This window comes from Echinococcus granulosus (assembly GCF_000524195.1).
Source record: "Echinococcus granulosus chromosome Unknown EG_S00009, whole genome shotgun sequence".
NCBI classification, from domain to species: Eukaryota; Metazoa; Platyhelminthes; class Cestoda; order Cyclophyllidea; family Taeniidae; genus Echinococcus; species Echinococcus granulosus.
In genome coordinates this window covers 867134-881761 of record NW_020170389.1, presented here as the reverse complement: position 1 = coordinate 881761, position 14628 = coordinate 867134, and the positions used below count along the sequence as shown (strand labels likewise).

The 14628-nt window shown below is 38.1% G+C and overlaps 2 protein-coding genes across 2 annotated transcripts in view; one reads left to right on the top strand and one right to left on the bottom strand. All coding sequences in view use genetic code 11, as the record gives it.

Moving 5' to 3' along the window:
- EGR_02118 (Homeobox protein Hox-A10a) overlaps positions 1-2388 on the bottom strand; it is a gene marked incomplete at both ends in the record, with an annotated part of 4165 nt that extends 1777 nt beyond the window's left edge. The window contains 2 exons of the mRNA XM_024491367.1: positions 69-524; positions 1749-2388. Of these exons, the coding sequence (XP_024354220.1) occupies positions 69-524; positions 1749-2388 (1096 nt within the window). The remainder of the gene's footprint in view (positions 1-68; positions 525-1748) is intronic.
- A 4484-nt stretch (positions 2389-6872) lies between these two features.
- EGR_02117 (hypothetical protein) lies at positions 6873-10524 on the top strand (the record flags this gene model as incomplete). Its single annotated transcript, XM_024491366.1, has 4 exons — positions 6873-6945; positions 7874-7935; positions 8801-8883; positions 10443-10524. 4 exons carry the CDS (start codon positions 6873-6875, stop codon positions 10522-10524), a joined length of 300 nt encoding a protein of 99 aa, XP_024354219.1.
- Between the last annotated feature and the right edge of the window lie 4104 nt (positions 10525-14628).

The following is a 14628-nucleotide window of genomic DNA, read 5'->3' as shown; positions in this document are numbered from 1 at the left end:
AAGGGTTCATTATACTGCCGTTCTGAAACAACCATATTTTACAAAAGGGACTATTTTTGATAGCCTACCATCCTCATCTCCGTTATTTGGCATAATCACAGATGGCATGAAACACGGAGGCGGCCCCAGTCGGTTAGTAACATCCGAAGAGGTTGGAATTGGAGCCATCGGTCCAGAGCCGTTCCCCAGGGCCAGGGCCGCAGCAGCGGCAGCCGCTTGAACGCTGTTTGCGATTCTCGGGGTCTGAAAAAGGTCCGGTGGAGGTGGCGGTCCATGGGATTGTGGTTGGCTTGGTTGGGGTCTGAAGTACTGTTGATGCGATGGTGGTGGTGGTTGGTGAGAAGTAGGTGAAGGCAGCACCGGGGACATCATGCCTGCGGCGTGGGGATGTTGCAGGCTGTTAGGAGGCGATTGGAAGAGGCTTCGAGGAGGGGGTGGTAACCGCCCGGGTGTTCCACTTGTCAAAGTATCTAGGAATCCTTCCGATGGATGCTGTTGCCCCAGCAAAGACTGGTCACCGACTCCTGTTGAAGATTGAAAGAAACAACATGGATTTGTGCATGCTTTCTTTTATCCACAACTAATCTATTTGGTTGAAACACACCTTAATTGATAAATAAACGTTTAAGCAACAGCAAATAGTTCATATATTTACCAAATGTAGAAATGGGAGCTGCTAAAACTTGGGTGTAAAATTACATAGAGTTACAGATTTTTGGATTTAAATTGAAGCAAGTATTGCTATCTTGAATGTCATTTGACAGACTGCAAAATGAACACGTATATGATAATAGCTAAAATCACCCAAAGGCAAACTTATTCCAAAAAATACTAAAAACCATGTTCAGCAACTGTTGAGTCACTATTCATTAAAAAAATACTGGATTTATACTATCTAGTTTCTGCAAAATCAGTGCCCATCAGCATAGAGTGTTAGTTCAGCTGAAGAATTTGCCAAGGGAATTGAAGATACCAAAATTCACTTACTGATAGATTTTGTTTATTCAACCATAATCTATAAGAAAATGTTAAAGCGCAGCTTTCCACAAAAACGGTATGGGAAGAGCTTTGCACCCTTTAAGAGAAGACGTTAACATAAACGTTTTACCATTGGAATTTTTTAACCGAATGTACGACACCACTCTTGTTCTATTTATCTTTCTTGTGAGTGTAAGAATGATGATGATTTTTGAAATACCAAGTGCAAATGTTTATACGATGGCCTATTTACACGAAAAGTAGTTATTCGGGTAACATAGCAATGGGTGTATTTCAACACATTACTGTTCGTGGATAAACTTTGTTCAATACAAAATATCACTAATGCTTAGAAACTAAACATTGGTTTGAATATCCCTCAAAAAGGATAATATAAAAGAGTATTCAAGTAATGCTTGTCTTAACTTATTTTTAATCTACTAATGTTTAAATTTCTCTACTTCATCCATGTATAGTTCATGCTTGCCCCAAAAGGATGCAATGTTTAAGTAGTTATGCCGTACACAATTGTTTCTACTCACGAAATAAATATTGGATTAACTTTGTTTAGTATACAATTTACTAAAGTACACAACAGATTCCTGCACTGCTGATGTAAAGGAAAACATTGGCTTATGTAGATGAGACATTATTTGGGAAACATTTTGAAAAGTAGACATGAGCTCTATGTCAGTTTCATTTTAAATAATCGAGATCAAATCAAATCGTTTACAAGTGTTGATTGCCTCACTCTTAAAGTCCAAGCCTACCTCCAAAGCCTGGAATATTAGAGTTTTCATATCTGGATATGTCACTAATCCTTCCAGAGCTGCCGACACTAGCCTGTCTCAGAGTGTTCATTGTTGCTGCTGCTCCAACTGAGACAGAAGTTGATGCCGGTACTCCAGCAATTTCTCTTAATAATGCCCCTAATGACTTAGAATCACCAAGCGTTTGTTCGCTTTCAGCAGAACTACGAGAAGGGAGATTTCCAGCGGAACTGAATGGAGGGCTTCTGAGTCGACCTGCGGACTGAGGTGGTGAGGGAGCCTCTGTGTTAAAAGGTCGATATAGTGGACGGTGTTGCGCAGCCAAGGCAGCTGCTGCTTGCAGAGATGGTGAGTTGGCGAATTCGCCGTTCGCCACGCAACCGTTTCCCACGAATCCGGACAGATCCGAGAGAAAGTCAGACTGCGGTGCAGGCTTTCGAAAGGGCATTTCAGTGGCAGCTTTGGAAGACTGCTGCATGAGTTGTTGTAATGGGTAAGCAGAGGGAATGCGAGAAAACGAAGAGATGGAATAATCGGTTGCGCCGCTGTGGTAGTCTGACTCGGGTGGTATCGGCTGTGGCGTAGACTGAGGCGGTTGACCGGAGGACTGGGAAAAAACACTGGACTGGCTGTTGATCATACCAGACGATGTGTATGGGCTGCGAAGATCAAATGTGTTTTGTATGCTGGCCATTTTGGCTAAATAAAAATGATATAAAAGTAATAACTTTCCTACGATAAAGGCATAAAACTACTGCAACAGGATTTTTGAGTACGTTTCATAGGCTTGACTCTATGATAATTTCCACTAACTTTAAGACAAAAGCACCTTTCAGCCACTAAAAGGGAGAGTTTAGTTATTTTGGCAAAGGCGGTTTACAAAGAGCGTTACAACGACTATAAATGGTGTGTAAAATTTCGAGCGCTCTGCCAATTTGTTAACGGTGGATGTCGTTCTTTCGGTTCAAATCGATTGAATGCCCGCATTGCCAAAATTAGTGCGGTTGGCCAGAGTAGATAACTCAGTTTTTAGGTAGAAAGAGTTGATGGCGTGAGAGGAAGCTAGAACATACCACCTGTAGCGGGTTAGCAACTTCTTGAAGTGCCGACATGCGGAGTGTTTGGTGTAGGATGGCTTGAGAGGAGGGGCGGGGGGGGGTTGTGGGCAAGCCGATGCCCCAGAAGAGGACCAAAGTTATAGCATTGCACGTTAGCCCAATTACCGTCCAACCTAAGATTGATTATTTTCTCTTGTCAAGTACAATTGTAAACTGGCATATTGTCTTTAATTATTTTCATTCTCCCGTATCCATTCAATACGTCTACACGGTCAACTAAAGTTCTTTGGCCAGACTTCACAAATCCCCCAAGTGATCGCTTCACGGATGAGTTACTAGTTTATTTATCACGAGTGTCTTTGACCTGGGCTATGAAGAAGAATAAAGAAACCAGAGGGTGCGCTGGCTAGACACATGTATAAGTCCACCACTTTGGGGCCTTTAAACGGCTTTTAATGATTAATAGGGGCATGAACAAGTGCGTCTGATGGTGCGTTCACATGCGTTTGCCTACACATCAAAGGGTTCTAGCCGTCACTTCATGAGGACTGTTACCTCTCTTTTGTTAACTAGGTACGGTAATGATAGGGGCAACAGCTGAAGTGCAGGTATCACAGTTTTAGTAAGGCGAACTTCGATAAATTCACGGCAGACAAAAGGGGTCTTGAAATCAGTACATTCTTCAAAGTCGTTTGAAAAGAGCGCTTGAATAGGATAAGCCAAACATAGTTTTAGTCAGCTAGAAATTAAGCCTAATTTGTTTTACTAAAATTATATTCGGTTTAATAACATTAGTGGCGCCATACCCAAAGCTACTAAATCCTACTACAATTCATTATTGAATGTGCGCTTTTTAAGGCCGAGAAATTGCAATTTAGTTATATTACCAACGAAGATTGAGATCATGTTTGTTAAGGATCTTAAAACGTTAGAGAAATCTCACCTTAGAACACTAAAATCAGTCTTCAAACCATGTAAATTATAGAGCAAAACTTTGCATGATTCTAAATAGTGGAGAAGTCATACTACTGATCAGCTAAAGACAATTCTGTAAAATCCTCAAAACCGTTCACTATTAATCTACTCATGTTTGCAACTTGAAGCCTTGATGCATGTGTCAGATTTTATAGGAATACGGATAATTTCACCACCAACATTCGAGCAGGAATATGGAATGCTTTGAGCTTTATTATCAACAGACTCTGGCAACCCTATCACTTTAGTTCATTCGTTTTCCACAGAGTACAAAACGGCAGTGGTAGAAGGGTGTATGCTGTTGGTAAATAAAACTAAGAAAACTAGCAACCTCATCACACAAGCTCGCACGCATACACAAACGCACCCGTCGATCAGAAGACTAGAACAGTGAGACATTGTCAATCAACATTTGGTAGTCAACATGGTTTGACTTTCACTACCTGTCCGTCAAGCACCAACATTCTAAACAGGCTGTGCTTGCATGCATTATTAAACACCAATCAGCCTGGTCATCTGAAAAAAGAATGAACCACTCTCAGTTCATTGATTTAATATTTCACCTGCACCATATGGTAATTTGATAGCTTTGCTACATGTCATCAACTCAATTTTTAAGTCGGAATTCTGGGTATGCAAGCGGAAATATGTAAACTAATTACTAAGACTTCATGATTTCCATTTAAATTGACTGCATCATTAATATCAAGTAAGAATAGTGACCGCAACACTTAAGGATGTTAGTGAAAATTAACATCACATACTTGAAGTAATGGAGCAACAACTTACACTATTAGTGATTTACTTTCTTGTTTACTCTTATTCTTTTAATCATGCAGAAGTTGGCTCATTAACTGGTGTGAAACGAGGCTAGTAAATCAGCGCCTCTCTGTTCAATGAGTGATTTGTGTGGGTTTAAGGAATACAAAATCATCAAAAAATAAAAGGAAATTACCGATTTTGGTGTGAGATACACGTACTTCACTCTGCTATTCCCAAGTCAAATTTTACATTCGTCAAAATTCATTTGAGACTCATTCGTTACATTTACTTTAAACAAATCACACGTTAGTGTTCAATTTCTAATGAAAACACCGAAATATGCTTTTACTACCCCTGCATTCACCAAGACCATGATCTTTGTGGTAGTAACCTTTGGCAAATGCCGACTGCCTGAACCCATTTTGAAATATGAATCCTCTTCAAACTCGGATCTTGTTACTTTAGGGCTTTTCGTATAATTTGCGTGCGTTGCTCAAGCACTGCGGTTAGTGCACACACATATCAAACTGTTTAAGAAAGTATAAAGGACAACAGTCAGTTAAAAATGCAAATTTTATTTTACGTCTTTGATTACTTATTTGATTTTTACAAGTAGATAACAACACACTGTGAAGTCAAAAACTTGTCTTTGTGTGGAAATGTCAAACTGAACTCGTTTTGATTTAATTAATCCACGGTAAGATAATAACTGCAACCATAGTATCATTGATAGCTTATATTAGGGTACTTTCCTAATTGAATCGGTTACGAGGGAATTTCAACATTATGCCAATAAATCTTTTGGCTGTAAACACGCCAAATGCAGAGTCAGTCTAGATTTTATGGAATGTTTCTCCTGTTGAAGCTAGTGTTCATAAACCCCCACCTAAAGACCATTTGCTGCTCTAGTAGACAAAAGTTTTAAATGGTTTGTGCAGTAGGAAGGCGATGTATTAATGAAGCTGCTGCCATGTACCGCAGGGCATCAAGATTCTCATGATCAAGGTGTCCGGGACCAAAGGACTGCCCCGTGGATCATCCGGTTAGGCCACCTGGAGTAGACTATTCGCATGACTGCGTATGGTCTCCGAACTTATTCATGCTCCATTCTTGGATGTAGTCCACTTGCCAAAAAAACTAGTGATGGAATTTTATTTGTGCTAGTTACGTCATCGTGTAAGGCAACAAAGAATCGTAAGATTGCCTATTCTGTGCCTTTCGAAGTTTAAACATTGTGCATAAAAGTGTTGATGCAAGTTGTGTTCCAGCAAAAAATTTGTTGTTGCGGTATTTGTGTGTTTTCCGACGACTCGGAACGCAATTTTCTTAATTTATTAACTCTAGTCAATCAGGAAACGATAGTGAGTAAGTGACGAATGCCTTATTTTGCAAGAATAAGTTGTGTACACGAGCCAAAAAGTGGGTTGAACAATTAAAATTACGGAAGATATCACTATAAAACACTTAGCAAATGCAAAGATTAAAAGTACTGGATTCGTGAGCAACTTTTATGCAAAAAACGATCGTTTTCTGGCATTAATAAATTCATGCCAAAGATTAATTGAGTCATTTGAATCCCTTCATTCATTTCAGGAGCTTACTAAACAGCAATTAACAAAAAAGCACTGTGTAATGATTTGGTGGAGCCATAGCTTGCACATTTTGACCGCAATTTATCAAGGGGATACAAGGAGGTAACAGACCTTGAAAGTTTCGTTCAAATATGTGTAAAGTAAGAAAGTGGATTTATGCTAAGCTAGCACAAAAATGAAAGTGCTACTATTTTGTGAAAAACATAGTTATGATCCATAAGAATAGAATGAAGTTGGGATCCATGATTTCAAGTTAAGCACGATTAGACATGAGGCTCAGTCTGAATGATAATAATTTAGCGCTTCAACCTTACATTTAGGAAAGATTACCAAAGTAGTATACTTGAAATAACTATTCATTTATAATCATATCTATCTTGGAATCTAAATGTAAACTGAGTTTGTTTTCTTTTCCTTCAATAAGTGTGATAGAGCTGTATATGCTTAGACTAAAATAAGTAGTCTGAAAACTCTGATAAATAATTTCAGCACCGATAGAACAGAAGCAACAAAATGCCATTCTGTTCACGAGATAGATTCATAGTGCTCTCTAACCAGAAATTCATTCTACTTTACTTGTTTAAACACACTTCACACTTTATCACATATTATTCAGTTATTGTATTCATTTCTAGCACTTAAAACCTAGAGTTTGTTTTTATTTATTATACACAGGGTAGATCTGCTTTCTGGGTAAATTCAAAAAATATGTTGAAGAGTTCTGAAACTCCTCTTAAATGGGATATTCAGCAAAATCTCATCTGTATGAAAACTGCAACTGCAAAAATGAGGCCAAAAATATAAGTATGAGTAATACACAGGATCATTTCCATCAGTTGTTAGTCATTATGCAATGCAAAAATGCCATCATCAGTAGTAGTACAAATGGGTGCAGGAACGACTAGATCCTGTTTGCTTGCATCAACAGTTTCCGCATCTTCCGTTGTAGTGTCAATCAAGCATTATGCTCCACATTAATTCTCATGCTTAGCACATGCGCACGTGTATATTTGATCCAAAAAATTTCCTAATTTCTTGCAAATCCCTCTAGTTTCCCCTGTGTGAGAATTAGATGATGGTGCGCGCACGTGTGTGCATTGTAAGTTCAGCTTTAGAGGCACGAGGAAATTTCGAAGGCGCATGCAATTATCTTAAAATATTTAAGAGGATTTTGGCCCAGTGCAATCTATGGTATAACCAATTATGTACTCTAAGTCACAAAAATTTAGCTTAATTAGCCTGCCCTCATTTTAGAACTTTACTAATTTCATCACTGTCGTGCAGCTTCACAAATGATTTGCTCTTATTTGTGCATTACATCAATGGGAACACCATTAAGGAAAGCAAAGAGATATCACATTTTTAATCCATCTTCAACCTCAGTGGAGCTGTTACACAAAGTTTACTAGAATGACAGACTCAAGTACTTCCAACTGATATATGTTTAGGCTGTGATGCAAATTTTGCCATAGATCTCAACATGTAAATGGTCTTATCACCAAGCGTCATAAGACGATTCATACAAGCGTCATCTTTATTTTAAAACTCTTTTATAGTGCCATAGAAATAGTATTTAAACCATATACCAACTAATGATAGCTAGACTAATTGATATTAGCAACTGCCAAATTAATGAGCAAAAATAGTAGAACCAGTGGTAAAGATGTGAATTGAAATATTTGGCCCTCTCAAACGGAAGGTCAGATGCTCACACAGAAGTATTCTTTTTAAAATTAAGGTGATGGTCAAATGAATAAGCATATTATGCCATTCATCAACCCAAGAATAGTTCAACAAACGGTATTTTAAATAGATTTCTCTGCAATTGGTGATTCTATAACTTCCTACCCGAGCATGAGCAACATGTTCACAATAGAGGAAATCGGCTAAAAGGCCGAGAAGAAACTCTTATAAAGTCAAAAATCGCTTCCCGATTGCGACGCTATCACAATTTTAGTGGACATGCAACAGGAACGAGTCACCACAACTCTCAAGCTGAAACACGCAGCTGCCAACATTAAGTCCGTGCACGTACGCAGTGTGTCCCTATTGAGGTCTCTCATTCTCTTGCCCGCCCTCTCTCTCACTCTCGCTCTGCAAAAGATCAAAGGGCAGGCCGCTGCCACCGCCTACCTACAAGGGGGGTCATGGTGGACATCATTAACCCAACCTCCGGCCCCATCACCTCCATCGGCATCACCAACACCAACCTCATCAATACAAAAAGGCACATTCACGCACGCACTCGCGAGCACGCACGTGTACGTGCGAAGAGCGATTCAGTTTGTATGCGCATCCGCGACGAAGACGAAAGAGGAGGAAAGCAGGGAAGATTGAAGTGGATGCACAAAAATCCCATCCCCACCGTTCCACTTTAACTGTGAGCGATTTCACAACCATGCAGGAGGTACCAACCCCAATGGACGGTAAAATAATGACGAACTACTACATTTTGAGTCCTCGTAGTAATTTATTGTGCTCTTGACCTAATATACGCTGCAACATTAGAGAGGACTTTATGCCAACATTTATGTTGTAGCTTCTGATGCTGCATTATTAAGACGACCATTTTGAATGGCTAATGTGAGAGATCGCCTAGTAACGTTGGGATGACTGATTAGTGTTTATGGAAAAACCTGTTTAAATATAAAGCTAATTTAAATAGGATTACGTATCTATAGTCATAAATAGCCAACAAGCTCATATCTATCGAAATTGTTATAATAACAATCAAGCTCTTCATGATTTGTAAAATATTAATGAATGACTATTTCGTAACTGGAATATTAAATTACGACTAAGTGGCTGAATAAAATTGGTCTTTTTATATATGTCACGATTTAATAACCAAGGGGTGGCAAATTGTATCAAGGTAATTGTTCATATACAATGGTTATTTAAGAATGCCAAAAATTTTAGAATACACTAAAACGAACGGGATGATATTTTTGCATAAGAGACAAAGTAAGTGAATAATTACTTTTAGAGAGGCAAGATCAATAAAAGTAAGTGAAAGTTACATGAAAACCAGTATTTTTCAGGCGCCAGAATACGTCTATTTATGTACAAAATAGGGAAGTCCTGAGTCCGAAAGGCAAATTTAGCAGGTGACTGTAGTATTTCCTTTTCGGAATATACTTTTTTAAAAAAATTCTAAATCTACCAATTAGGATATGAAACATCGAATAAATGTATAATGTAAAAAAATCAGTTCGTTATGAAAATATGGACGAAATATTAACCGCATTAATACCGCAGAGTCATCGACGTGCCTGTAAAACAAAAGCATTTTTAAAAACTGCGTCCACACCTTTGTATTAATCTATTGAACTAGCTGCACTTGAAAGAATGGCCTGTAAAGAAAACCCTCTAGCTGTTTGCTTTTGGAAGAATGCAATGTGCCAATGTCTACGCGGCGAGTGGAATGCAGCTGCGCGGCAAAGATCAAAGGTGCTTAACTTTCGGCCGCACGTCCGCCGGCATCCAGGCTTTTATCGCCCATGTTTTTTCCGGCCGCATCCCACACCACCTTATAAAGACAAACTGAACGATGATAAACTACGCTGCTCCCTTCAAATATCTGACGCCTGTCTAGCTCGACAACCATGGTGATTTCCCGAATTCATCACCACTTTTTCATCAAATTACTTATTTTAAAATATTTTGTGGGATGCCAGCTTGCTAATCAGAAATAAAGCGAAGTTAGTCTACAATTCCTTTCCCTTATCGAGTTGCCCTAGTTTTGCCCATTTGCTGACGGTCATCACCCAGGCTTGATATATCAAGTGTTAATTGGGACAATTACTGCCCTGTAGATTATTGATTTCCGACTGCTCACTGGTCCTATGTTATTATACATACGAAATGTTGTGAACGCGCGCGGTAAAGATCAAAGAAGAGGGTGCGGTCATGCACGTATGTGTGTGAGTGTGAGGATGCTGCCATTCATGCGACTCGGCCATCGTCTCAAAACCACACGCTAGGGGTACAATTAAACCGGACCGGTTTGGCTCTCTCCGACCTGGGGCCCCGTAATGGCAGCTGCACATACCTGTAAACAGCGCAATGTTTACGCTGTCGGTTTGTTGAAAGAAACTGTGGCTACTCAAATATGGTCGGGACTCGAAGATCCACAGTGAATAGGATTATTAACTTGTCTAAACGCGCACATCAACCTAGTTTAAGGTGTATGAACATGTATTTTAAGACATTTAGCTACATTCCAACGAAAAATGCTTTTTCTAGCATCGAACCAAACATAGATTAGAACATCAAAGGAATTAAAAGTGTACTAATGAGTTTTACAGGAATGAAAAACGTAATTATGGTTTAAGTGATGATCAAGTTATTCCTGAACTCAACTGCTTACATAAGGAACTTTGTCAATGAATGTTTGTTGCGCTTATGTGCTTTGATGAAACACTTTATTTTTGTTGTTTGAGCTAATTAACATTGTTTGTTACGGACCAAAAGGTAAGTCTATTAAATTTAGTGCAGGCTGTCTCGTAAAGCATCGTTCTTTCATAATTTATTAAACTATGAAAGTACCCAGAGCTAAAGGATACTATTAGTTCTTTAAAGGCGATTCTCGGCTTTAAGTGATGGACTAGCCAGTAGCTTCATGAGAATATAAAAAATCATTTTAGACGATGTACAGAACCAATCAAACTATCTTTTCGCCCAAAATTGTAACTTGCAACTCGGAATCACTAGTATTGTGATTATGTTTGACAACTTCTAGAATATGCTTGCTTCTGAATGAAATATACCTTTTGAAATGTGAGTCATTAGTCATTTCCATGCAGAACAAATCTAATAATGAGGGATTTTATACAATTTTACAGCGTATTATTGACAAAGTCCGGCAAACTGCAGACTCCCGTTCCAGCCACCAAGCAACCACACCTTGGCTGGTCTAAGCAAGAATAGGTATTGTGTCAAGTTAATTCAGCAATTAATGCTACGGATAAAAAACCGTAAGTTGCTTAAGAAGGTCCTGTGCCCATCTTTACGCACACGGCAAAGGTGATTTCTTAAGATACTCTCTCCGTTTGCATGCAAGTCCAACTCTGTTACGTGCGTACATGCAGACTTTAGATGCTAAAGTCGTTGTAGAAGTTGCTGTAAGACTTACTACTAACGAGCTACACTAATTTGTTTTTGTGGATTTAAGGATAACACATATACAGCTGGCAAAGGTTATATCTTGCCTTCTAATATACCGAAGTGAGAAATCAGAAAATTTTTGCCTTCCATTTAAATATTTCGACGAATCAATCTACCATAAAATTCAATTTGTGAGCACCACGATTTGTAAATTCAAACTGCTTTGATTTTGTGAACTGCAGTAAGCTTAAAGTTCTGGGCCATAATTTCATTTTTCTGAAATTATTGTGCCCACTGATCTCTGAAGAAACCCAAAAATGTCATTCATGGGATGGCGGATAAATTTAGCATGCTCCAAAACATTAAGAAATCTATCTACTTTAAGAGCCACACTAAGAAAATTACTATTTGAAATATTTAGGGCTCACTGGCTTTCAGTATTACAATGTAAATTGTAAAAAAAAACCACATACATGTACGAATAATTTGGCAGGTCACTAAATTAATCTTCGAAGAAAATAACAGAAAAGGTTTCTCAATTAAAAGTCAAAAGGAATGTGAATCTAAGTTTATCTTAATGGATGCTTGAAGTAGCAAAATAAAATATCTAAGGATAGAGTAAAACTACAATTCAAGGTAAAGTACCACAGTTTATTACCATGAGCATAAAGAAAAGATTACTGCACGTCAAAAAACTGAGAAGCTGGTAAAGTGTCTATACAAATGCGTCAAACCGATGTTCATCGAAAATTTTTGCCTAGCCCTAAACTAAAAGCCTGCGGGAACATACATAAATGCTTATTATAATTATTATTCAATTAAGAAATAATTTATACAATCTTCTGCGTTTTACTCGGTAAAATTGTACTATTCTGTGGGCCTATATTCTCAATTTTCAGCATTTCATTTGGCGTTTGATTAGGTTTGTTTTACAAGAAGCAACTGGAATTAGTTAAGTCAAATGCATACAACAGGTAAAAATAAATAAAATCTGAGAAGTTGTGTTAATCGGCTAAGAATAATTACACCAAGCGGTTTAAGGGGTGTGGCTAATCTGATACTAACTGGAATACAATTCCCATTTTTGAAGTATCAGCGGCACAACTTCGTATATTTCTGTATCAACGTATTTCCCGAGTTACATCACCGTGTTTATGTTGACTGTTAAGGCGATTGATGTAGTCACCAGTGAAAAATTTGATTAGTATTTCTAGTTCCTATGTAACGTATTTTATTGCGTAAACTAGTGAATGTCACTAATGTAAGTGTTATTTATGAAGCTAAACAATGACATTTCTAAAGAGTGAAAACTCAATCGTGACTGTTTTTGATCAGATTACAGCAATTTCATTAACAATGTTTAATTAAATTAATTGATATCTAACGCACGGTTTTAGTAAAAAGTGTTACCAAAGTGATCATAAATTTGCTTACTTCCTGCTACGCAACACTCTAATTTAAATAGGGGTGATAAGTGGCCTTAAAGTAATTTGTTTCTACGATTAATGCAACGTTTTGATAGCGAACTTTGATAGCCATGGATAGGAAGATAATCACCACTTCAAAGGTAATGCTTCTTAATGCTGGTAGAAAATCCACTTTTTACATTTTCATATACTTTTGCGTAATTTTTTGTGCTACAGGCCACCGACGTACCACTGCAGAAAATTGTGAATAGGACTTGATTTATAAATCAGCATAATTAACCCATGCTAATTTACTTGATCACGAGGCCACTTGAGTAAATATTACGTAGAATGGGCTAAAACTATGGGATCTCAAAAAGGAAAGTGAAATTATTATAGCACTATCCGAAAGTGGCGGAGGAGCCGCTTGAATACGGAGTTTAATATATATCTTGCAGCACTGCCACATGACAGTAAATTGGGTCTACAACAATCCAATTACGACCAACGACGTAAGTGCACAAGCAGATTAAATTCAATTAAAAGGCTCAATAAACTCCTGTGACTAAGTGAGCCTTAATTAATTGCTTAATTGCTATTCATCACGCACTCACATATACACCCACTACCCCTAAGGCAGCACGTTAATGGAAACAGACAGGTTACTTACTCGGCCAATGGGTTCTTATCCCTTCAGTGGGACTCAAATTAACGGGTTGAGAGAAGAGTAGTGTAAAGTATCCACGTACGAATACCTGCAGAAGGGGAAGGATGGTAGTAATGAAGGATGTGGGAGACAGTATAGAAATCCAATTGGTTCACGCTGCGTTATAGCGTTGCCGGTTGAATAAGCGTCGCATTCTGCGTGTTGGCAGGTTATGCAAGGGGTGTGTGTGTGTGTGTCTTTGCATGCATATGCGCCTCATCACCATACCGAATTTGACTATATTGCGCGTAGTGGGCTCACCAATCAACGCAAAGCACGGTTCAGCATCAGGTGCTCGCTTGGCACTCATTGGTGCGCGGAAATACAGAGTGATGATTGGATAAAATGTCGCGCCTAATTAATAAAGCTGTACGGGCTTCTAGTATTATGAATACACTTTACAATTTACATGTAGTTACCACTGATAATGCTAAGGATTGAAATGGTAATTTCGTATGGAGATTATTGTTTTTCCACTAGAGGCCGATTATTGAATTCCAACCAAAGACCAACAACCCTAAAACAAATTCTGCCTAACACTGGCTTGTCCAACCACTTCTACAACACACACTGATTCTTCAAATATAAATAAATGCCCCAGAATCTATGTCAATCATGAAATTTCAATCATGAAGGGCAAGAAAATTAATATAATTTTCACAAAGATATGAACAGCGTGAGTTTACAAACCTTAAGTCTACTTACTAACCCCTATTCACCTAAAAAGGGTAGGCATTTAGTGAGTAGTCAAGATTAGCACAGTTCTCCTCAGTATAATCAAAAACATGACAAATCTTTTGCGAAGTTGCTGTCTCACAATGGTTCCGCTAAGCTTATGAGAAATTGCAATAGAGCTTTTAATGAAATAAAAGTGCCTCCATCATATTTGGTGCAAATAATATTGTTGATAATCAATTATTAAATTCCATTTGAAAAACCGAAATATGATTTCTTCCTCTTGATTAATTAATCGCCTTTCTTTATATTCAACAGGCAAAAGGTAGACTTTTGTGGTGGAAGGAATGCGGGTCAAAATAATTTCCTTTTACTACTTTAATTTTAACTTCTAATGGTAGTACAATTATTAAAAAGCCAAGCAAAGTAAATGGTGTTATAGTTGCAGGTTTTACTCAGATTTGATATACTTCTTTTTTAACAAAGGTACTGCCTCATTTTAGTACGTTTACTTGAAAGGATCTCTTCCGTATGTATCTAAACAATAGGTCTACTTGTATAATGCTCCTAGTTGATTAAGACATTGGTAAGCTCTTTAAC